This window comes from Ambystoma mexicanum, chromosome 10 (assembly GCF_040938575.1).
Source record: "Ambystoma mexicanum isolate Mex_15411 chromosome 10, UKY_AmexF1_1, whole genome shotgun sequence".
Taxonomy (NCBI): Eukaryota; Metazoa; Chordata; class Amphibia; order Caudata; family Ambystomatidae; genus Ambystoma; species Ambystoma mexicanum.
This window is the reverse complement of record NC_090932.1, coordinates 1,129,485,300-1,129,510,756: the sequence shown is the minus strand read 5'-3', so window position 1 is coordinate 1,129,510,756 and position 25,457 is coordinate 1,129,485,300. Positions and strand designations below refer to the sequence as shown.

The 25,457-nt window shown below is 49.7% G+C and overlaps 1 protein-coding gene across 4 annotated transcripts in view; it reads right to left on the bottom strand.

Moving 5' to 3' along the window:
• Nucleotides 1-25,457, bottom strand: part of LOC138492065 (PH and SEC7 domain-containing protein 1-like) — a 1,158,039-nt gene that overhangs the window by 605,704 nt on the left and 526,878 nt on the right. For all 4 annotated transcript variants that reach the window (XM_069619020.1, XM_069619022.1, XM_069619019.1 and 1 more), the window contains one exon: nucleotides 22,336-22,448. In XM_069619020.1, coding sequence (XP_069475121.1) covers nucleotides 22,336-22,448 — 113 coding nt within the window. The remainder of the gene's footprint in view (nucleotides 1-22,335; nucleotides 22,449-25,457) is intronic.

Sequence of the window (25,457 nt, the reverse complement as noted above, 5' to 3'; positions counted from 1 at the left end):
TAAGGAAGGACTCCTAGCCCCTAAGATTGGCAAAGATGAAATAATTTGGCTTGCATATGCCGATGACCTTTTAATTTTTGATAACACCAAGGTGGGGCTGAAACGGTCTTTTAATAGCTTTGAAGCATATGCTAAAACCAATGGGTTAACTATTAATCCTGTGAAAACCCAGATTCTATCCTTCAGGAAAGTGAGGGTAAAAACTAGTGGCTACATCGGTAAGTTGGGTGAGACCCCCCCTGAAATTGGCTAAGACAGTGCGATACTTGGGGTTCAATTTCTCAGCATACCCAGGCTCTAAGGTATTATTTGAGTCAACCTTACATAAGACGAAACTGCTCGAGGCGCAAGTGGTCAAGATTGACCGAAAGTTTGGTAGGTTTTCTTTGAAACCTGCGCTGATCTTTTATGAGAGTAAAATAGTGCCTAAATTAATCTATGGCCTAGAATTGCTACCTGAGAAAGTGAGTGTATTATTGAACCGTATAGAGGGCCGTATTTGAAGAAGATTGCTGGGTGTGCCTAATGCGATCCCCATCTCCGCAAATAGGTTCGAATTGGGTATTGTCTCAATGTGGGCATGGGTTCAGTGGGCCTGTCTATCTTTGTACTCCAAAATGAAAACTGGAGTGCCAAATACACTGTACCATTTGGTAGGTAAAAATCTGGATTTCTCATACACACCGATTTCTTTAAGGGATAGGTCGGAAGCCATCCTTGAGGAAATTGGAATGTCTATAGAAAGCCTGATTTCTAACCCTATGTCTGTAAAACGTGCGCTATTCAATCTTGACGGTTGTCAAACGATTGATAAATTTCACTCCTACCCCTCCTTATTTCATCTGAACCACAAACAGAGCCAGAGGCTCGGCCACCAAGGTTATCTTACAATTTCCAGATAGACTGTATAGAGGCATTGTATTGAGGGCTAGATGGAATATCTTGCCTACCAGAGATATTTTGGTTAGAAGAATGTTGATTCCGGCAGAACAAGGCAGATGTAGGTTAGACTTGTTAAATGAGGAGTCTTTAAAGCGTTTGGTTATGGACTGTGTGTCATTACACCCGCTTAGGGTCAAATTCCTGGAGCCCCTCAATGTTAATTCCATTACATATGATGAAGAACGTGCATGGAAACGATGTCTGTGTATTCAAACCATTCACAAGGGCTTAGCCTTATCTAGATTTAATAAAAGTCTAACTCTGTAACAGTGTAAATAATGTTCTCCTGTGTGCTCTATATCAAATATTTTGAAGGTTACATAGTGTTAGCTTGATGGTTGAAGTTATAAGATTTCAATATTTTTTTCTTCTCTTGACGTACATAAGCATATATTTCTTATTTTTCTTTTCCTCTAGGTAGAATTTGTATGTACTTACATTAGATTATTGTATTGATAATTCTTTTATATTCTCTTTTACACTTTATTGATGGTATTAATGGAACAGATGATTTGGAATTCGTATTTTATCTTTGTGAATTTTTAAGTGTTTTTCTTGTCTTTGATGCTTTGTAAAAGTTTGAATAAACCAAATACAAATAAAATTAAAATAAAAAAATGCATCCTTGTGCTAGAGAAGCCAGAGTGTGTGCTAAGCTCGAGTGAGCCGCCTTGTCCCGTGCTGAAAACGTGGGCAAGAGAAGCCAGCGTCTCGAAAATCCTGACAGCATTTCTTGAACATTTTTCTTTTGCATAACATTGTTTCCCACACTATTTGTATTTAAAAGTAAGGATTGGCAATAGTTTTTTTAGCATACGCCCTTTTATTTTGACAAGACTCTACTAGGACTGTGTTATTATTTGATGGTCGTAGCTTGCTCCCATCTTTAGACTTAAGATTAGACAGGCGTTTTTCAAACCCAATTGAAGTTCAATAAACACCCTTGAACTGTGATCACTTGTGTCCGTCTTACTGTTTGATACCATGCCTTCCGTACAGTATCGCAAGTGTTTATGTAGTTGCCTGTGGCTCCCAAATCTATAAGGGCAGTGGAAACCACAGACTCATTGGTACGCCATGCCAGGACAAATGGTGACCAACAGAAGGCGTAATCTTGGTACAAGGGGAATATGCATGAAAGATAAGGCCTGGTACATGTTTTCCCATCATGTCCAGGCCTGTTCTTTTCCCAAGGGTCTAGTCGGGGCGCCCAGGACATTCATGTATAAAATGCCAATACTAATACAAACAGAGGCCCGCCTGGCATCGCTGGTTTCTTTCAGTGACAGTCCGGGGTGCACGCAACCCACCCAGTTACATGGGTTCAGGTAGGTTAATCACTGCTGGTTTACCCAACTCCCCACTACTGGATGCAGGAAAACGTGAGAAAACCAGCGGATGATGTTGCTCACCCTTCTGCTCTTGTATCCTCTGGTTAACCTGTAACACAAAATCCAAGAATTCAGGGAACAAAGTTGGCAATGAATGGTCTGTTGAGAGGGCATCTTTAATATCATTGTGCAGCCCCTTATAGAACAAGGTGATTCTTTTAGAATCGGGCTAATGTAGTGAACCAGAAGAAGCACTCAGACAATTCAAATTCATTCTCAAGAGGTTTTATTAAACCAAGACGGTCAAAATTCCTAACTAGCCCTATCGCTATGAGAGAAGTTCCCTACCTAACAAAACAAAAGCTAAAGGTGTGCTTTAAACTCCAAAATAAAGCAGTCCGAATCCGATCTACATCTAAGTAAAAGGGAAATGGGAGGCATTGTACAATAGCCTACAATGGGCGTCTGCCTGGTCCAATTTATATTTGGTCTGTTCTGGGTTTTCAAAAGTTTCTTTTCACATCACAAGATGTTCTTCCCAGTCTTTATATCAAGTTAGGGTTTCACTTTCTCTGGTTAACAAAGAAAAATGTCTCTTGTTGTAAACGGTTCAATTTCTCCATAGGTTCTTGTAACCAAATCAAAATAAACCACTTCCTTCTTCGAGATATTGGGTTTTCCCCAAAGTCCTATGATCCTCATACAGGTTATTTTGCTCTTATCCAAGTTGTTCGAGATAGGGTTCCTGTTCACCCTGTTTTACCAGAGTTCTGTATCTTGTGTTGCTTTCTTAAAATTAACTCAAAGTGTCTGTATCTATTTCTCAATCTCCCGGTCATACGGTAGCTGTACACTTTGGTTTTTCAGGTAGGTATAGTTAGTGGCAGGCCCGGCTAAAGAATTCTGGGGGCCCATTTGAACATCATGGTCCCCCCGACCCCTCGCTTAAAGCGGAAACAGTCTTGGGCACCTGGGTCGAGCATACATTATAATAGAGACAAATACAGGGTTAATAGCCACCAATTCTCATGAGACAGCCAATAAGCAGGGAGCTGAAATGCTAAATGCGCACTGATTATCACTTCGTTGTCTTAACACTAGTTCCTCCCCATCAGCCCCTTCCTGACAATGTCCAACTTTTCAGTGGGCATTTAGTGTTTAAGCTCCATGCTGACTGGCCGTGTCGTGATAATCGTCGGCTATTAAGGTGCATTGCGCTTTGCTTTAAATGCACGCTTTGCATCACATGCCTTGTAAGCTTAATTTGCTGGAGCCCTTCAGACCATCACTTCCAAGCAAGCGCTGCAAAGCACACCTTCAAAGCCCAAGAATGAAAATATAGTAACAAATCTATTGCCTTATTATAAGACGGTTGACTGGCAACATGGGAGCAGTCGATGGGGGCCCCGTTCCTTTGTAAAGGTTGAAAGGTCCTCATGCCGTCCCCGGTTAGTGGAATAATGACAAATTGCCTTTCTGGTGATTAGAATGCTGTTCTGGTTTCCTCCCTTTTCAATTGGTGGGGGAGACAGGTTTCCACCACTTTAGAAGGAGGGTCAGCAGAACAAAGGGAGCAGTCTGGCAAGTACCTCACTGCTAGGAAAACAAGGTACCTATTTACAATCAATGGTAAAGAAGTGGGAAGAGGTTAAACAGCCAAATCGCAGTGCCCTCTAGTGGATATTTGGAGAGCTACACCCATGAACAATGAGTGACACCATTAAATCAGCATCTGACAGATTTCAGAAGGGAAAATCGATTCGACTACATGACTAAAAGTGTATAGTGAACCTCACTTTGAACTGAAGCTACTGGGAAATTAGTTTTGAATAGAGGCAACTGTGAATCCCCATTTGAAGGCGAGGAATTGGCTTGAGAAGAACAAGTTACTTCTTACCTTGTAACGTTCTTTCGATGGGATGTTCCTCCGACGTATTCCTTATCTTAGATATCTCTTTCCAGCTTTGCTGGCCTCGGAAAAAATTTTCTCTAGAGGGCGCTGCGCGTCGACGTCCGCCGAGTCGATGTCCCTCGACAGCCGCCGTATCGACGTCGACGTCATCCTGCCTATAAAGGCTGCGCGCAGCGTCCGTTGCTCAGTTCCGTTTTGTAGCCCACAATAATTCTTTCTGGACTAGACTAATCACCCTGAAGGAGCGTAAGCTGCAACAACAAGGGAAGTAGTACTGCAGGGATGGATGGGAGGGTTGATAAGGAATACGTCGGAGGAACATCCCATCGAAAGAACGTTACAAGGTAAGAAGTAACTTGTTCTTAGAAGGGATTGTGTCCTCCGACGTATTCCTTATCTTAGATAGGCTCCCATAGCAGTATTCTGTTATTGGAGGTGGGAGTACTGACTTCATGCTTCCTCTTATTGATGAATAGAGTGCAATACTGCCCTTCCAAACCTAGTCACTTGACTGGAGGAGGAATCCAAGTTGTAAAACCGTGTAAAGGTATGGACGGACGACCATGTGGCAGCCGCACATATGTCTTTAACCGGCACTCCTCTTTTGAGAGCCGATGAAGCTGCGATACCTCTGGTCGAATGAGCCCTAAGATTTTGAGGGGGCTCTTTTCCTGCCAGTTTATAACATTCCAAAATGGCTAGAATGATCCATCTGAAAATGGTCTGCTTAGTTATCGGTAACCCCAGCTTGTGACCTGAGTAGCCTACAAACAGCTGGTCTGCTTGTCTTATCCTAGCCAGTCTACTGATGTAAAAACTTAAAGCCCTCTTGGGTCCAGCCTGTGTAACCTCTCTTCCTCTTTCCCCGGATGAGGAGGAGGATAGAAAGATGGAAGGGTAATCTTCTGATTGATATGAAATTCAGAAACCACCTTTGGGAGGAAATTAGGCTTCACTTGCAGAACAACTTTGTCTTTGTGAAAGATTGTATGAGGGGGTTTACAAGAAATAGCTTGTAACTCGCTCACCCTTCTAGCAGATGTAAGTGCTATTAATAAAACAGTCTTAAGGGTAAGAAATCTTAATGAACAAGAGTGGAGTGGTTCGAAAGGTGTGCCCATCAGGAAAGTTAGGACTAAGTTTAAATCCCATAGGGGAACCTGGAATGGTCTTGGGGGATAAATGTTAGTTAACCCCTTTAGAAACTGTATTACCAAGGGTAACTTGAAATAGGATGGTTCTTCCGCAGTGCGCTTAAAGATGGACAGCGCTGCGAGATAGCCCTTGATGGTGCCAACTTGAAGGCCTGAATTTGCTAAATAGAGTAGGAAGGACAAAACCATTGGTGTACCACATGAAAAGGGGTTGATATTCTTTTCTCTACACCAGCTGCAAAATCTGTTCCAACGGCAGCGGTATAAAGATTTTGTTGCTGGCCTTCTTGCCGAAAGCAACACCTCCATAACATCATCAGGGAGGTCCCGATCCTTGTACCTCAGCCTTTCAGAAGCCAAGCGTGAAGGTTGAGGGTTTTGATGTCTGGATGGAGAACCTGACCTCCCTTCTGTGAGAGCAGATTCTCTCTGAGTGGAAGTCGAATTGGAGGGCAGATGGACAAGTCTAGAAGGTCCGGGTACCACGTTCTCCTGGCCCAATCCGGGGCAATTAGGATCATGGTTTTCCGGAATCTTCTCAACCTCCTGATCATTTGAGGAATGACAGGGACCGGTGGAAACGCGTACAGAAGCGGAAACTCCCAGTCCACTATGAACGCGTCTCCCAGAGCTCCTCTCGGGGGAAATTCCCTTGAACAGAACAGATCGCACTTCCTGTTGACACTGGTGGCGAACAGATCCACCTGAGGGGTTCCCCAAAAGGCGAAGATCTCTTGAAGGACTTCCTGAGCTAGTTCCCACTCGTGGGAGACTGTGCTCTGCCTGCTCAGAGCGTCCGCTGTCAAGTTCTTCTCTCCGGCTAGGTGAACTGCCGATAGAGAGATTCCTTCTTGGATTGCCTAAAACCAGAGCTGCATCGCCTCTCTGCACAGAGGTAGTGATCCTACGCCTCCTCTTTTGTTGAGGTAATGCATGGCCACTGTGTTGTCCGTCATTATCAGGACATTCTTTCCTTGTACAGATGGCAGGAAAGCCTTCAGCGCAAGTCTGATGGCCCTCAGCTCTAATAGGTTAATGTGTAGTCTGGACTCCGATGGAGACCAACGACCGCTGATGGTCAAGTCGTTGGCGTGGGCTCCCCACCCAGTGAGTGAGGCATCCGTGACTACTGTTATCTCCGGCCAGGGTTGCCAAAACTGTTCTCCTTTCAGAATGTTCTCCTGACAGGCCCACCACTGAAGGTCTCGAGCCACCCTGTCGGGAACCTGAAGATCTGTCATTCTCCCTGAGAATTGTGACCACTGAGTTCTCAGTGCCCACTGGAGGGATCTCATTCTCAGGCGAGCCTCTGGCACTAGGAAAATGCAGGATGCCATGAGGCCTAGCAACCTCAAAAAGTCGAAGGCTGGGAGACGTTGGGCATTTTGGAACTTGGTAACCATCTGTAGAATATCTTGAGCCCTCACCTCTGGTGGCGAGGCTTTTCCCAGGGAAGTGTCCAGGATCGCTCCGATGAACTGGAGTCTCTGCGATGGTATCATTTGTGAATTCTTTAAATTGAGGGAGAAGCCCAGTCTGTGAAGGGAGTGGCAAACGTGATTTAGCTGGATCTGAGCTTGTTTCGAAGATACAGCCCTGATCAACCAATCGTCCAGGTAGGGGTAGACGTGAATCCCTTCCCTCCTTAGACTTGCAGCAGATACCGACATTAACTTGGTGAAGACCCTCGGTCGGAGTTCAGCCAAAATGGCAGCACTCGAAATTGATAATGAGAGTTGCCAATTGCGAACCTCAGGTATTTCCTGTGTTTGAGATGGATTGGCACATGGAAATAAGCGTCCTGAAGGTCCAGAGATACCAACCAGTCCTGGAACTGAAGGGCCTGAAGGATCTGAGAGATAGTTACCATCTTGAATTTGTCTTTCCTGAGGAATTTGTTCAATTCTCGCAAGTCCAAGATGGGTCTCAGTCCTCCGTCTTTCTTTGGAATGAGAAAGTAAGGGGAGTACCAGCCCTTGTTCCTCTCCGCTACAGGTACCGGTTCCGGTTCTATGGCACCTTTCTCTAGCAGGTCTAAAATTTCCTGCAAGAGGAGCGGATCTGGGGCTTTTTGAGAGCTGATCCCCGGTGGATGACTGAGGTATGCGTAGGAGAGGCAGGCAGTAACCTTGTGCAACTGTCTCCAATGCCCAAGCATCTGACGTGATAGCCTGCCATTCCGTCAGATGTTGAGTTAACCTGCCTCCTACAGGTGTCTTGTGAGGAAAGTCCTCAGAGTGGTTTTGGGGCAGCTGATGCAGATGCCGATGGTAAAGAGGCACCTGCTGTTGCTGCGGCTTTTGAATATCTACCCCGTCCACCTCGGGTAGTTCTTCTTTGTCCCCTTTGAGCCGGTCGTCCTCTACCTCTTCCAAATGCGGAGTAGAAGCGAAAGGACTTGCCTCTCGCAGAGGATCCTGTGGAACGAAAAGGTGTCTGACGGATTGCAGCGCCTAGGGATTTTGCTGATGCCTTTGATGTTTGCAGTTTTTCTAAACTGTCATCCGCCTTTTTCCCAAACAAAGAAAAGCCATCGAATGGCATGTTCAAGAGCCTGGCTTGCACATCTGGGGCAAAACCAGACTTTCCCAACCAAGCGAATCTCCTGGTTGTTGTACTTGCCGCCATTGCTCTGCTGATACTGTCAGCCGAATCAATGCCCGTCTGGAGGGATTCGCACATAGCGTCTTTACCATCCTGTATGATATTCAGGAACGCCTCCCTTTCTTCTCCCTCCGGGATGCAGTCAGCTGCTGTAGAAGCACACTCCCAAAGTGTATGGCTGAATCTAGCAAGGGTGCAAGTAGCATTAATAGATTTTAACGCCATGCTACATGCCGAAAAAAACCTTCTTAGCCATAGCATCATATTTTTTATCGTCCCTGTCCTGTGGGACGGTAGGGTAAGCAGTCTTGATGTCAGTAGAAGATGCTACCTGTACCACCAGACTTTCTGGGGATGGATGTTTGGACAAAAATTCCGGGTCTGTAGAAGATACCCTGTATTTAGTAAACAGTTTTTTATTTACTGCCGGGACGACATCTGGGGTTTCCCAGTTCGTCATGATTTTCCTTTGAAGAGCTTTATGAAAAGGCACTACAGGATCCTCCTGTGGACCTTTATCAAGAATATCCGTGAGGTCATCTTGTTGGAAAGCCTGTGAAGGTGTTGACCACCCCATAAATTCTGTTATCCTGGCCATTAAGGCTCTATAGGGGGTTTCAGCATGCTCCCCCGGGTCTGGCTTAGCGAACTCCACTTCAGGGGAAGTGTCTAAGCCACTTGCCTCATGTAAGGAATCATGGAGTTCCTTTAATCTGCGTTCCTCTGAGGATAACTCCTCTTGAACTGGGGTTGCAGATCCCTGCAACTCAAATGTCTCTTCTTGGTCAGATAGTTCTCTCTCTTCCATAATTGAGGACATAGTTCTCAATTTGTCTGAACTCACAAAGGGTGTGAAACCCATCTCCAAGGCAGAGGGTGCCAAACTTGTTGTAATCGGCCTCGAAAACATTGATGTCGTCGATGCCGACGTCGAAGACTTTGAACGTGGCGTCGAAAACAAAGGCGGAGGCCTCGAGGTCCTCAATAGAATTGGGATTCTGCTTGAATGTCGACAATCTCAACGACATTGTCATCGAAGACCTGGGGATAGCCACTGGGTGCGCCGCAACCGTGACTTTCCTTGGCGTCGACACCGGTGTCGAAGATGGCATCGAGTCGACAGACCCGTGTGTCGAAGGTCCCTTCGACAACGGCGTCGAAGACACCGACTTAGACGTCGACGGCGTCGACGGAACCTTCGAAGAAGGATTCGAGGTCTTAGCTTTACTCGAGGGTTCGTGACGCGCTCGAGAAGCTTCCTTCGCCGGGTACTGCAACTCGCTGCGTTTTGGACCTTTGGGTCTTTCGACCAGAGCATCGCTCTCAGCAGTCTTCGAGGGGGTCGAGGCCGCTTTCTCGAAGACGCTCATCATATTTTTGCGGAATTCCTCCCATTCAGCCCGGGAACTATGTTTCGTGGGTCAAGGGATTCTTTTAGGTGAAATAGAGGAAGAGGACGAAGAAGAAGGGGATCTTCGACGTCTCCTCTTCGAGTGCTTCGATCTCGAGGAGTGATGGGACCCGCTTCGAGACCTGGAGTGCGAATGGTGACGAGGAGACGAATGTCTCGACTTCGTCGAGGAAGAAGAAGCTTTAGAAGTCTTACCTTTTTCCAGCTTCCCCCTACGCTCCTTCAGGGCCTTAGCTGTCATGGACATACAGTCCTCGCACTCCGAACAATGGTGTTCAGCTCCCAAACACCACAGACAAACTCTGTGAGGGTCAGTCAGCAACATCTTTTTCCCACAGTCTCAGCATTTTTTAAAGCCGGACCGAGGGGTCGTCGGTTCCGACAAGGAAGCCATCGAGTATGGATCGAATATCTCGAGGAAATTGGATTAATTCTCTACGAAAACTGAGCAACTATATTCCGAGGCACTGAGTAAGCGCGGAAAAACAGAACTGAGCAACGGACGCGGTGCGCGGCCTTTATAGGCAGGATGATGTCGACGTCGATACGGCGGCTGTCGAGGGACATCGACTCGGCGGACGTCGACGCGCAGCGCCCTCTAGAGAAAAAAATTTCCGAGGCCAGCAAAGCTGGAAAGAGATATCTAAGATAAGGAATACGTCGGAGGACACAATCCCTTCGAAATGTGCTTTTAGTACAATTAATTTTGAAAATGCATCTGAAGCATTTAAATGATGGCTTTCGTTGAACTGTTCCTAGAGGTTACAGAACAGAGGTGGACAGGGACTCTGTGAAAGACCTAAGGTGGATGTACCCTGGAAGAAGTTCACTCGCAGTTGGAACACATTTGACTTTTTCAGAACATTGAAACAATGAAACAATTAGCACTCTCAAAATTTGAGGATATTTTTTCTGCTTTGATGTTCGTGTATTGCAGTCAGCATTTTACTAAATGTATTTTACCTAATGAGTGTTCGATGTGTGGCATTTCGGTAATGTATGTATAAATAAATCATATTTGACCCCTTTTGTGCTGGAATGTGCTTTATGAGAAAGAGGTGAATACTTATCCTCTAAATACATCTGGGGCCATAAAGTGCTGTATCATTAGTTACTTGAATGCAGGGCTGAAACGGTAGTAGAGTTTAAAGAGTGAGGCTGCCGTACCTGTTAGGCAAGATTGTATGCAGTGCCCTGTGGGAGACTGCACCAGCCTTGTCCTCTTGGCAATAGTTAACCCAGCCTTTGGTATAAGCATGTACTACACAAGTTGGTAGAGTGACTGAGCATCCAGGCTCATCTCAAGAGGGGTCAATGTGAGCTGTAGGGTTGTATCAGAGTTTCACAGTGACAAGTATTCTAATAAACACTTGCGCTCAAGGTTTCTTGATTAAACACATATTTATTAATTTAACAGTCAGTTGAATAAGCCTTCCTTAGAAAGGAGCAATATATGTAACAAAAAAATATACTTCAAAAATACACACTGTCAGTTTCAATAAATCAGTAAATAGCCATTTGGGATGGCACACAGATTCTGCCTACACCCTTAGGTGACTTAAATAACTAGGAGACTGTGGACATTGATATATCACTGGCACATTTCGAGCAATACTGAGGCTAGTGTCAAAAGGAAAAGATGAGGGAATAAAACAATGGTTAACAAATATTCTTAAGCCGAAGGTGCGCTTAAGGCAAGCCCGTCTGTGCCCGGTATGTGCCAGGAGGACTGACTGGAGTCCTTGACCGCCTCGCTCTCATCTCCCTGGCTCCCCTTGAAACCACTTGGCCTGTCGGTTTCTACAAAAGCCTCCCTGCATCGGTACCGGCATCGGCCACCCAGGAAACTAACATCCCACCCAATAATTCCCCCCTCCACTAGCACTCCTTTGCTTCATTGCAGTTTACTTAATACGCGCTCACTGGCCACGCATGTCCTGGACTGCCACGATCTAATAGCTACAACTCAACCTGACTTACTGTTCCTCACTGAAACTTGGATCTGTGATTCTTCTGGCCCCTTCATTGTACAAGCCCTTCCCTGTAACTACAGTCTCATTCATGTTGATCGCCCCTCTATACATCCTGGCGGGGGCGTGGGCATAATACACAAAGATTCCCTAAAAATGTCTTATTCTATACCAGCTCACTCACTGAAGATGGAATGTCTTCTTGCCACTATATCTATAACGGCCTCAATGGCACTTACTGTCCTATTGGTATATCACCCCCAGGGGATGATGCCACTTTCTATACTGACTTTCCCGATTTGGTATCAGCTCTCCAAGTCAGTCACCCCAATCTATGGGTGCTAGGAGACTTCAACCTGCCTGCCAATTCCACCTTGGCGACTCACGTTGATCTCTTTCTGTCTCTGATGAGTGATCTGAATCTTCCTCAACTGATTCAAGCACCCACTCATCAGTTGGGCAACATATTTGACTTTATTTGTGCATCCAAGTCTCTCATTACCGTCCCTTCTTCTTGTCTGGTACTTTGGTCTGACAACTATCTGATTTCTTTTACGGTGGTGCTTCCCAGTCCTGTCCGCCGCCCTTCCAAACCGCCCACCTTTAAAAGGAACTGGCGCAAGGTCGATCTTTCTACTCTTTATGCTTCCCTCCTCGTCTCCTAAATATTGCACGCTTCAGAACTTAAATTTGTCCTTCCTAGCCGTCGCAGACCAATTTGCACCAGCCAAGCTTGGTAAAGGAAGAGCTCATGTATCCGAACCCTGGTTCTCTGACGAGCTCAGAGCTCTCAAGCTTGGATGCCGCCAAGCGGAACGCAAGTGCAAGGCCTGCTATACTAACGATACGAGGGCCATCTTTCGCTGTGCTCTCATAACCTATCAAAAAGCCACTTTAGATGCTAAAAAAACTTTTTTTAGCAGGAAGATTGAGGAAGCTTTCAACAAGCCTAATGCGCTTTTTGAGCTGGTGAAATCTCTCTCTACGCCGTCCAACTCTGGTCCATCGATCGAGCATTCACAAGCTCTGTGCAATCTCTCTCCTCTTTCTTTCACTCTAAGATTATCGCCATATGCGAAGACATCAAAGTCAAACTAGATGCCTCAGATAAAAGTGCATCTGCCCTGACCCTCTTACTCCCACTGCTTTTTGGGTTACTTTTCCGGTGGTCTCTACAACATTCTAAAAGCCATTCAGGGTCTTAAGTCAGCATCTCCCGCTGATGCCATCCGTTTAGATGTGCTTAAAGCCATCTCCCCTGACATTATCACTGAAATCACCACTTAACACATCATTCCAAAAGGAGGTGATACCTGGCTCCTTGAAACACGACCGGGTGCTTCAGCTCCTGAAAAAGCCCTCTCTGGACCCTGCTGTTCTGGCAAATTTCCATCCCATCTCTCTTCTCCCAGCCATGATGAAATTGCTGGAGGCATTGGTCTCCCCCTCCTCTCTTCTTATATGGAGTCCTCAGGTTACTTTGATACTTTTCAATCTGGTTTTCGAACAGAAAGAGGCACCGAATCGGTCCTCAATTCCGTATTCGATGACCTCACCCAGTTAGTCGATCAGGGCGGGGTGGGTGCCTTGCTACTACTTGACCTCTCTGCCGCGTTCAACACGGTTGATCACTCTATACTTACATCCCGTTTGTCGGACGCGGGCCTAGGGGGCCAGGTGCTGAACTGGTTCACAGACTTTCTGACCAACCGGTTTCAATCGGTCTTTCTGCCTCCCTACTGTTCGAAATCTGTTGCACTGTTCTGTGGAGTGCCTCAAGGTTCTGCCCTGTCGCCCATCCTCTTTAATATCTATATTCGGCCTCTTCTCCTTCTATCTCATGGTTTTCGATTTTATTCCTATGCTGATGACACGCAAATCTTGGTCCGCCTGGACCTCTCTTGGCCTGACACTGCAGCCAGTCTCAGGAATTGCCTTGAAGATTTAGGTGCGTGGATGGCCACCAACTCCCTTAAGCTTAATGGTAGCAAAACAGAGGTCCTGGTGGTAGGGACCAATACCCCCCTCAACTACTGGACCCCAGACTTCTGGCCCATGTCTTTTGGCCCCTTCCCTCTCCCGTCTCTCACGATGAGAAACCTGGGTGTTAAATTCTCTTCTTCTTTAATGATGACTGAACCAGTGGGCGTCATCTGCAAATCCAGCCATTTTAAATTGCGGACATTAAGAAAGGTCCTTCCTTTCATCCCTGGCCAGTTTCATGCCCACGTGGTTGGAGCACTGGTCCTTAGTACAGTGAATTATTGTAACTCCCTGTACCTCGGCCAACCACACTACCTGCTTAATTAGATCCAAATGCTCCAGAACGCAGCTTCTCGTGCAATATTGTGCCCGCCAGCACGCTCGCATATGCCCCCTCCCCTCCTTCGTCAGCTACACTGGCTCCCTATTGAACAACGGATCCATTTCAAATCTATGCGTCTTGTTCACCGGGCCTTCTATAAGGTGGGAGCTGAATACTTGCAGGAGAAGTTTACTCACTATGTGCCAAACCGTCCTCTGCGCTCCCAGTCCGCGCTACTCCTTCTGGTTCCCCATGTTAAACGCACTCGAATGGGAGGCTGCGCCTTTTCGGTGGCTGCAGCTAAAGCATGGAACCTACTTCCTTGAGCTCTCCGTGCCACCGCCAATCATCTGGCCTTCAGACGTGCACTGAAGACTTCTCTTCTAGCTCTTCTGTAATCTCTTCTCGCCTTCTACCCCCTAGCATCATGATGCCTTTTGACATACGCTGCGCTCTACAAATTCACATCACATAACATAACATAAGCAGGTAAGTACTTTTGAAACCCCCAATGCAAAGTAAAGGAACACTTTCCCAGCTACACAAGTTATAGAATGTGTGACTTTTGTTGAGGGATAGTTTAAGCACAAAGTCAGAGGTTAGAAGAGTCTTTCAGGGAGCCAGGACAGCCAATGTTAATTGAGCAAACGTCTAGGTGAACTGAAGCACTTCTTGAAGGTAAGTAAAAAGTCTTGCACAATGATTTAGAAGACTTTGTAGAAAATAAAATCAATATTGGGCCACAAGCTGGAAGGCTTGTGAGGGGCAAACACTGCAAGCAACTATGCAAGAGCAACCAAGACAAGTCTCAACTGAGATCTAGCAAGGCTGCACGGCAAGAGGTAGGTACCCCTTAGTTTAAAGTCCCTTTGGTCTGAAGAAATGTGTTCCTACTGGCTGCTGTTCCAGTTGTACTATGGCAGATCCGGCTGTTCCTGGGCCTCAGTCGTCGGGAAAAGGAGGGCATCTGGGGACTCCTGCACTACGGTTTGAAGGTTGGCGGCAGCAATGGGCAAACTTCAGATGAGCAGCACTTCGCGGTTTCAGCTTCTCGTGAATAGCACCACCTCAGTTCTCGGATACCTTATAGGCTTTCCTTGCATCTGGGAAGCATTCTGTTGAGGTGGCTCAGGCTTGGTCAGTCCTGCTTCATGGGAGTCTGGAGGATCTTCCTGGAGCTCGGATCGGTCTTAAAAACGATGCGCTCGATCCTGGTGTTCCCCCCCTGGCAATCGGTTCCTGCAGCAGCAGTGGCAGTACGGAACAAGTTACTTACCTGTAACTGTTCTTCTCCAGCATGGGTCTGGCATGGATTCACATGCTCATGAATATTCCCCGTCGTCAGGCCGGGAATCCACGGTATAGAAAAAACTCAGTATCAGTTTTGTTTCTGATCTGTCTTTCTTAGTAGTAACCAATCACTGGTCTCTGGGTCATACTGCCCCCAGCCAATGACTGCCCTCTCCCTAAGCCCCGCCTCTGGCAGCCATCCTCAGATTTGGTAGCACGTAAAGTGGCAGTATGAACAAATGAAGAGCCGCAGAGGGGTAGGCGGGAGGGTTCGCATGTGAATCCATGCCAGACCCATGCTGGAGAACAACAGTTACAGGTAAGTAACTTGTTCCTTCTCCAGCATGGGGTCTGGCATGGATTCACATGCTCATGAATAAGAGAATACATAGCAGTACACACATGCACAACCACGGGAGGTGGCAACAGGCTCAACATTAAGCAATACAACAACTCAACATTAAGCATCTCTTACCTCCTCACCAGGCTCACCTTAGGCAAACAGGTTGCGCAGCACTGCTTGGCCGACCCTGGACTCCTCCCTGGAGACCCGATCGACGCAGTAGAATCTTGTGAAGGTGTGCGTCGACCTCCAAGTCGCAGCCCTGCAGATGTCTAGCAGGGGCACACCAGACAGGAACGCCGTGGTAGCAGCGATCGCTCTGGTCGAATGGGCTCTCGGACGGCCGGGCAGCGGTCGGTTTGCCAACCGGTGACAGTGCATGATGCAGCCGGAGAGCCATCTGGAAATGGAAGTCTTCGAGAGAGCCTTCCCTTGATTCACAGTCCCAAAGTTCACAAACAGCTGTGACGTCTTCCGAAAACTCTTCGTGTGGTCCACGTAGAACTTCAGCGCTCTAGCTACATCCAGCGAGTGCAAAGTCCTCTCGACCGGCGACGTAAGCGACGGGAAGAAAACTGGCAACACCAAGGGCTCATTGAGGTGCAAGTCCAACGGCACCTTGGGCATAAAGGAGGGGTGTGTCCTCAGCACCACCCTCCTGTCATGAAAAGTCAAGTATGGAGGCTTGCAAGATAGGGCCTGGATCTCTCCCACTCGTCGTGCGGAGGTGATGGCCACGAGGAAAGCTGTCTTCCATGACAGGAACTTCAAAGGCGCCGAATGCATAGGCTCGAATGGGGCCCCCATGAGCCTGGTCAGCACCACATTAAGCTCCCACGCCGGGGCAGGAGCCTTCACCGGCGGGAATGATCGGAGTAGTGCCTTCATGAATTCTTTAACCAGGCAATGAGACCACAAGGACGCCCGTCCCGTAGTCCTGGTATATTGGGAGATTGCAGCCAGATGTATTTTGATGGAGGCGTGAGCCAGTCCAGCTTTGGCCAGCGACAGTAGGTACGGCAGTACTTGAGGGTCCGTAATCTGCAGAGGGTTAATCTTCTGTGCATGGTACCAGACAGAGAACCTCTTCCATTTATGTCCGTAGCACTTGAGAGTTGAGGACGCCCTGGCCTTTGCAAGAACCTCTCTGCAGTCGGCCGGGATGTCGTACCCTCCAAACTCTAGTGCTGCAGGAGCCAGGCCTGCAAGTTCAGTGACTCCGGGTTGTGGTGAAGAATGGCGCCTCCTTCTCTGGAGAGAAGGTCTGCGTCCGTCGGCAGCTTGACTGGTGTGGACGTTGACAAGTCCAGAAGGTCCGGGAACCAGATCTGTCTCGGCCACGCCGGTGCGACGAGGATCATCCTGCACCGGGACCTCTTGAGCTGGTTGATGAGCCGGCGCAGCAACGGCAGCGGAGGGAACGCATAAAGAAATAGGCCGTCCCAGGGGAACGAGAAAGCATCGCCCATGCTCCTCGGTTGGGGGAACCTGCTGGCGAACCTCCGGCACTTGGAATTCGTCGCCGTCGCGAAGAGATCAATTTGGGGTTCGCCACATCGTCGGAAGAGTCGAACCACTTGATCCTGGCGTAGTTCCCACTCGTGGCACGAGCGCAGCTCCCTGCTGAGTGAGTCGGGGATCGTGTTTTTTATTCCTGCCAGATGGAGAGGCACCAGAAACATCCCTTGGGCGACGGCCCAATGCCACAGATCCTGGGCTTCCTTGGATAGGGCCGGGGACCTGGTTCCGCCCTGCTTCCGGATGTAGAACATTGTGGTGGTGTTGTCGGTGAAGATCCTCACCACCTTGCCCTTGAGGGACGGAAGAAAGGACCTGAGGGACGGAAGAAAGGACCTGAGGGCCCAGAACACTGCACGGAGCTCCAAGATGTTGATGTGGAGTGACTTCTCCTCCGGGAGCCAAAGGCCTCTCGCGTGAAGATCTCCGGAGTGCGCTCCCCAACCTTCCAGGGAGGCGTCCGTCGTCACCGTCACCTGGTGAGCTGGGGTCTGAAAGTCCGTGCCCGCCGACAGATGGGAGCGGGTACCCCACCACCGGATCGCCTGACGGACCCAGCGGGCGTCGAGGAACTCTTGTAAGGGGCGCATCCGAAGCCTGCAAAGGAGCACCAGATAAATGACATCATCCCGAGGAGGGATTTGATAGATCTTACCATGGCCATGTCCGTGGCCAGCAGACGCTGTATCTTGCCCAGAATGGTCCTGGTCCTTTCCTCCGACGGCGAGGCCAGCCGTGCCACTGTGCCGAGCTTGGCTCCCAGAAACAGGGCGACTTGCAACGGAACCTGGTGGGATTTTGGAAAGTTGATGAAGAATCCCAGGTCCGTGAGCAGCTGGACGGTCTTCGCAGTGTGCTCCACGGCGAGCTCCCTTGTCCTTGCTCGGATGAGCCAGTCGTCCAGGTAGGGGTAGACGTGGATCCCCTGTAGGCGCAGCCGCGCCGCCACCGGTGTGAGGCACTTGGTGAACACCCTGGGTGCCGACTTCAATCTGAACGGGAGGGCCTTGAACTGGTAGTGCCGCCCTTGGACCACGAACCTGAGGAACTTTCGGTGTCTTTTTAGAATGGGGATGTGGAAGTACGCATCCTCCAAGTCCAACGACGACAGGAAATCGCCCTCCTCCAGCTGTCCCAGCACGTGCTGGAGGGTGACCATACGAACTTCTGTGCCTTGATGTACTTGTTCAGTCGTCGCAGGTCCAGGATGGGGCGCCATCCACCTGTCTTCTTTTTTACGAGGAAGTACCTTGAGTAAACTCCGGAGCCCCAAAGCCTCTTTGGGACGAGCTCGATGGCACCCTTCTTGAGCATCGCTCTTACTTCCAACAGTAGTTGAGGGACGTGATTTTCCTTTCTGGCCACGGGTGGAACGCGAGGGCACTTCATCTGAAACTCGAGGGCGTGCCCTTGGGCCAGGGCGTCCAGCACCCAACGGTCGGTGGAGATGGACTCCCACACGCTGACGAACCTCGCCAGCCGGCCTCCCACCGGGGTGCTTCGGCGGGGGCCCGACCCCAAGGTCGGTTCAATCTTGTTTGGAGGCCGCCTTGCCTCCTTGAACTCCCTGTCGACGACGACGGGCACCACCTGACTTGCCGCGTCCCCTGTGGGCTTCCTGGGACGAAGATCTTGCCGCTTGGCGGTACGTGGAGGAGCCACTGCCGGATCCCTTGGAGGCACCTTGTCTGCCTCCGGAGCTCCGAAAGGACGGCCGTCGTTGTTGGAGCACTCCCAGTGCCCGGGCAGTCTCTGTGTCTGTCTTGATGGCCTGAAGGGACTCATCAACCACCTTCCCAAATAGGTTGTTCCCGTCGAAGGGCATGTCCAAAACCTTGGTTTGTACGTCCTGGCGGAAATCCGTGGCCTTGAGCCATCCTCGTCGTCTCAAGCAAACGCCGTTGCCCAACTGACGGAAACCGGTGTCGGCGATGTCCGTTGCCACCGTGACGGCGTGGTCCGAAGCAACCTCATCCTCCTGTAGGATTTCAAGGGCCTCAGCCCTTTTGGCGTCTGGAAGGAAGTCCAACAGAGGGGCGATTTTGAACCACAACTCCCTGTCGTAGCGAGCTACGATAGCCAGTGCGTTGGCCGCCTTGATAGTCGTCGCTGCGGATGAGATGATCCGTCATCCCATCGTGCCCAGCTTCCTGCCCTCGCCGTCCGGCGGGGAAGTTGATGTCGAGGCCGATGCCCCCCCCAGCTTTCTTCTTTGCCGCTGCCGAGATGACCGAATCCGGGGTAGGTTGCGCCCGAAGGCACAAGGGGGCAGCGTCGGGGACCCGGTACTTCTCATACCGGTCCCTCTTTGCCGGCACCGTGGCAGGGTTCTTGAGGAGGGCGAGCCCCTCATCCCAGATGTTATCAAGAAGCGGTACGGCAAGGACCGTCTTCCTCTTAGCCTCGCGCCGTTGGTAAAGGAACCCTTCCTTCTTCTCTTCTGGGCAGAGCTGGAAGAGCTCGGATGCCCTGGAAATCATGGCATGAAAGGATCCAATCTCGTCGGGCGGGGACGCCCAAGCAGGGGGCAACGGGGGACACGTCCCGTCGTCGCCTCCGTCGTCATCTGTACCCGTCGTAGCCGTGTCCGTGTCTGTATCATCCCCGTGGGTAGTAGACAGGGGGGAAGGCAGAGCAGGCCGCAAAGGTGGGAGAGGTGGCGTAGGATGCGTCGTCCTCCTCCTCTTATGCGGTGGACTTTCCGAAGGCCCTGGCTCCGGTTCCCCCATCGGGTCTGGCTCAAGTACCTCCGTCGGGGGGAGGGGCAACCTTGTCCTTATCTCCGAGCATAAGGACTGAATCGCTGACAAAATGGCCGCCGAAGTGTCCTGCGGCGCCGGAAACGACGGGCGCGAGGGCTCTTGAGGAGCCTTGTCGGCGACACCGTCGCTCTCGTCGTCGCCTTCGTCAGCCATCACCTTGGGGGGAGTGTCCGAGCCTCACTCCCCCTCTGCCGGAATTTTCGAGATCAACCGGGGCCTCTCCAGAAGCTTCGCCGGGTTCTCGGACTTCCTCTTACCCGAGCCAGAGCGTTGGCTCGTGGTTGATGGCGCCGGGGAGGATGTGCCCTGCCAGGCAGCCAAGGAGCCCGGCCGTTCGGCGCTCCCGGTGCCCGCGGACTCGCTGTGCTTAGCCTTTTGTTGGGCCCCCGTCGCCGGGGCGCCCTCGCAGGACTTAGAAGACCGCTCGGACTTCTTTTTCTTCTTCTCGCCTGACAGGCTCTTCCCTTCCAGCCAGTTGGCGAGACGCAGGGTGCGATCCTTCATGGTCAGCTCCGACATGTTCCCAAAAAACGCACAGTCCTTCTCCGTGTGCGTCTTGTCCTCATGGAGACAGAGGCATAACGAATGCTCGTCCTCCTTGAAAACATTCTGAAGCTGGCATCCAGGGCAGGTCCTGAACAGCTTCCCGGGCGTCGAGCTTCCTTTCTCCTGGGCCATGTCCGGGGTAGGCCTCGGAACTTCTGGAATCCTCCAAAAGCGTAACTCGACGAAATCTTCACCCTTGAGGGGCGTAGAAAACTCCGAAACGGATCCGCGTTGATCGGATGTAGAAACGGTGGAGCTTGAGGGTCTATTTAGCCAAAAAATGAGAAAAATCTCCTGAAAAAGCACGAAAACGCAGCTAAAGCTCGAGAGCTACAGCACGAGGACTCCCAACACTTGAACGTGCGGTAAATATCTGAGGATTGCTGCCAGAGGCGGGGCTTAGGGAGAGGGCAGTCATTGGCTGGGGGCAGTATGACCCAGAGACCAGTGATTGGTTACTACTAAGAAAGACAGATCAGAAACGAAACTGATACTGCTTTTTTTCTATACCGAGGATTCCCTGCCTGATGGGGAATATTCATGAGCATGTGAATCCATGCCAGACCCCATGCTGGAGAAAGACAGCTCCGAGAGGATGTCCAGACGAGTTTGCAATGATAGTAAAAAGTAAACCACTGCCACCAGCCATTAATCGTAGAAAGGGTAACATAAAAATGTTACATGAGAAACTAGACAAAAGGAATACCAAGTAACCCCTCCAGCACCCTACTGTAAAATAGTGTGTGCTGGGTCTAGAAAGTTAGAAATTAAGTAAAGTCAATTTCACTTCACTGCTCTTGGAAACAGTTTAACCAAGAAAAGGTGTTTAAACCTTTGGGAAATCTGGAAGACTTCCCTGTGTCACTGCACTGAGGGTGCTGTTTGACACAATGTAAAAAGATGATGCCTATGGGGTTTGTCAGACTCCAAAGTCAAAAGAAACACAGTGTTCAAATCAATGAAAGATACATGAGAGAGTGGGAAAAAGGCCTCACTCTCTCCAGGACAGGAATGAAAAGTCCTAAACTCCAGCAACAAGAGCTGGGGGTCTCTAAGGTAGAAGGGAATAAGCACATTTCTGAGAATTCTCATTAACGCTACCTTTACAGAACATGAGGAATGACAATGTTTTTTGACTGGTTGATGCTGTAAACTGCAAAAGACGGCAATTGATTGATGCAAATGCTCCAGGAAAGGAAATTGGGGTTTGGAAGCAAACTCAAAAGAAGTAACAGGATAGAGCCATTAGGGATTGAAAATGAGATGCAGAGGGAAATAAAAGGGAGGCTCAGGTATGAAAAGGAGGAGGTGCGAGTTAGGGAAGTGTTGGTAGGTAGGCGGTCCTTGATGTGCAAAAGTATGGGATCAGAAAAATGGGACCAACTATGAATGCAAGAGGGGGATGAAGTGCAAGCAAAGCCTTCAGGGAAACGATGTGCTCAAAGATGGGCAGGACTCAGAGACAGGAGGGGGAAATTAGGAGATCACTCTAGAAGGGAGGAAATAGGACAATGCAGAGTATAGAAGGGAGGAGTTAAGGAAAAAGAAGGGGGAACATCTGACTGCGGTGTTCGGTGGGCACCTCAAGAAATGGAGAAGAACATGAGACTGCAGAATGTAGAAGGGGATCTCAGAAAAAAAGGGAGAGTGACTTTTGATTGCAGACGGGAGGAGCCCACAAGACTGCAAAGTACAGAAGAGGAGGACATCGAGAAAAGTTGGCAAATCTCAGACTCCACTACCGAAAGGTTGTGATGGAGACCCCAGGCAAAGGAGGGGAACCTCAGTGTGGTGCAGAAAGAGGACTAGGAAATGGAGGCAAAAAATGAGACTGCAAAGTGGAGAAGGGGATCTCACAAAAAGGATAGGAAAAAGACTGCAGATGAAAAAGAGCGTTGGAAAAAGCAAGTGAAAAGAACACTACAGAGCCTTAAGAAAAGGAGTGGAACTGGAGACTACAGAACGTATGAGAGCTCAGGAAACCAGATGAAAATTAGACTATCAGAGTCTAAAAGGGGAGATTTCAGTAAAAGGTGACAGTAGAGTGGAGGCCCATCAGGAAAAGTAGAGGAACTAGAGACTGTAAAAGGGCAAACAGGGGGAGCTGGAGCCTAGGGAGTATAAAAGGGGGGAACCTCGGGCAAAGGAGGGGAGCTAGAGACTTCAGAATGTGGCTTGTTGGGTCTCAGGAAAACTAATTCGCCCAGGAAGAATCTCACAGAGCCTTGCCCCATGAAGGGCACTCACCTGCAGAGCTGAAGGGTTCTGGATTGCAGAGGTAAAACCGTCGGGAGAACTGCTCCAGAACCCGCTCCCTCTCCTGGGTCTCCCCAGTCAGCACAAGGACCTTTAGCAGCGACCTGTTGGTTAGAGGGACAGAGAGCTTAGCACAGTGTATTTCAGCAAGGTACAGGATGCACAAAACAGTAAACAGTCACCAGCAACATTACAAGTGAACAAACAGAAACACTAAAAGGGGCAGGCTAGTGCGTAGGAAATTGTTAGGTCTTTTAGCTGGTTGCTGTGTCTAACAGGCTGGGAGTGTTGGTGCTAGGTCTATAACATGTCGGGATTAAAAATGTCAGCTTTCCGTTTATGGATTTACTATTCAATTGCATTTTAAGCTTTACTTCTGTTTTTAAGCACTCTGACCAGTGCTGCCTAACACAGCGTTGCGCATATTGTTTTTATGGTCTGTTGCCTCGGTCAGGTGGTGACAATATACAATGGCCTTTGGCGAGCACTAACATTTCAATTCATGAATGCTTAACCCACTGAGGACTGTTATATTCTACATCTTCTCATCTCCTGCTGTCCCTTCCCCTCCTCCTATGGCTACCTTGCTCTCTCTCTCTCCTCCTCTGCCCCTCTTATGGCTCCTTCCCCTCCGCAAGGCGTACCTCTGATCTGTACCCCTCCCCGGAAGGTCTTTAAGGCTGGCAACCTTCTTCATCTTGCCACTCTCAACTCTCGCTCTGCGGTCAAACACCCCTCCGACATCTGCCACCTCCTTGAAGAACTAGACCTTAATGTCCTTGGTCTTACTGAGACATGGTTCACGGCCAGCTCTGTCGCAAGCTTTGACACTCTTCTCCCTGATGGCTACAAGATCCTCTACGCACCCAGATCCTCCCGGTCTGGTGAAGCGGTAGCCCTGATCCTTCCTGAGTGGATTCCTGCCTCTATCATCATTCCCACTCAGACCTACTCCTCTTTTGAATGCCTCGTTTGTGTTTGGAACAAGTTACTTACCTGTAACTACTGTTCTCCAGCATGGGTCTGGCATGGATTCACATGCTCATGAATATTCCCGTCGTCAGGCTGGGAATTCTCGGTTAAGAAAAATCAGTATCAGTTTCATCACTGATCTCTGCGTCATACTGACCACAGCCAATGAATGCCCTCTCACTAAGCCCCGCCTCTGGCAGCCATCTTCAGATTTAGTAGCACGTGAAGTGGCAGTATGACCAAGTGAAGAGCCGCAGAGGGGTAGGGGGAGGGTTCGCATGTGAATCCATGCCAGACCCATGCTGGAGAACAACAGTTACAGGTAAGTAACTTGTTCCTTCTCCAGCATGGGGTCTGGCATGGATTCACATGCTCATGAATAAAAGAATACCTAGCAGTACACACATGCACAACCACGGGAGGTGGCAACAGGCTCAACATTAAGCAATACAAAAACTCAACATTAAGCATCTCTTACCTCCTCACCAGGCTCACCTTAGGCGAACAGGTTGCGCAGCACTGCTTGTCCGACCCTAGACTCCTCCCTGGAATCCCGGTCGACGCAGTAGAATTTCGTGAAGGTGTGCGTCGACCTCCACGTAGCAGCCCTGCAGGTGTCCAGCAGGGGCACACCAGATAGGAACGCCGTGGTAGCAGCGATCGCTCTGGTGGAATGGGCTCTCGGACGGCCGGGCAGCGGTCGGTTTGCCAACCGATGACAGTACATGATACAGCCGGAGATCCATCTGGAAATGGAAGCCTTTGATAGAGCCTTCCCCTGATTGACAGGTCCAAAGTTCACAAAAAGTTGTGACGTCTTCCGAAAACTCTTCGTGCGGTCCACGTAGAACTTCAGCGCTCTAGCCACATCCAGCGAGTGCAAAGTCCTTTCAGCCGGCGACGGAGGCGACGGGAAGAAAACAGGCAACACCAAGGGTTCGTTGAGGTGGAAGTCCGACGGCACCTTGGGCATGAAGGAGGGGTGCGTCCTGAGCACTAACCTCGTGTCGTGAAAAGTCACATACGGGGGCTTGCAGGAAAGGGCCTGGATCTCTCCCACTCGTCGTGCGGAGGTGATGGCCACAAGAAACGCTGTTTTCCACGTCAAGAACTTCAACGAAGCTGAGTGCAGAGGCTCGAACGGAGGTCCCATGAGCTTGGTCAGCACCACGTTGAGCTCCCACGCCGGGGCCGGAGCCTTCACCGGCGGGAACGATCTGAACAGTCCCTTCATGAATTCTTTCACCAGATGATGAGACCACAAAGACGTCCGTCCCGTGGTTCTGGTGTATCGGGAGATCGCAGCAAGATGAATCTTGATGGAAGCGTGCGCTAGTCCAGCCTTGGCCAGCGTCAATAGGTACGGCAGTACTTGCGCAGCCGTAATTAGTAGAGGGTTAATCTTCTGTGCGTGGCACCAGACAGTTAACCTCTTCCATTTGTGTCCGTAGCATTTAAGAGTTGAGGACGCGCTGGCCTTTGCAAGAACCTCTCTGCAGTCGGCCGGTATGTCGTAACCTCAAAAACTCTAGCGCTGCAGGAGCCAGGCCTGCAAGTTCAGCGACTTCGGGTCGTGATGGAGGATGGCGCCTCCTTCCCTGGAGAGAAGATCCGCGTCCACTGGCAGCTTGATTGACGGGGACGCTGACAAGTCCAGAAGGTCCGGGAACCATATCTGCCTCGGCCACGCGGGTGCGACGAGGATCATCCTGCACCGTGACCTCTTGAGCTGGTTGATGAGCCGGATCAGCAACGGCAAAGGAGGGAACTCGTATTGAAATAGGCCCTCCCAGGGGAACGAGAAAGCATCGCCCATGCTCCTCGGCTGGGGAAACCTGCTGGCGAACCTCCGGCACTGGAGTTCGTCGCCGTCCCGAACAGATCGATCTGGGGTGTGCCCCACCGTCGGAAGAGGCGGTCCACTAGATCCTGTCATAGTTCCCACTCGTGGCACGAGCGCAGCTCTCTGCTGAGCGAGTCGGTGATGGTGTTTTTTATTCTTGCCAGATGAAACGGCACCAGAAACATCCCTTGGGCGACGGCCCAATGCCACAGATCCTGCGCCTCCTTGGACAGGGCTGGGGATCTGGTACCGCCCTGCTTCCTGATGTAGAACATGGTGGTGGTGTTGTCGGTGAAGA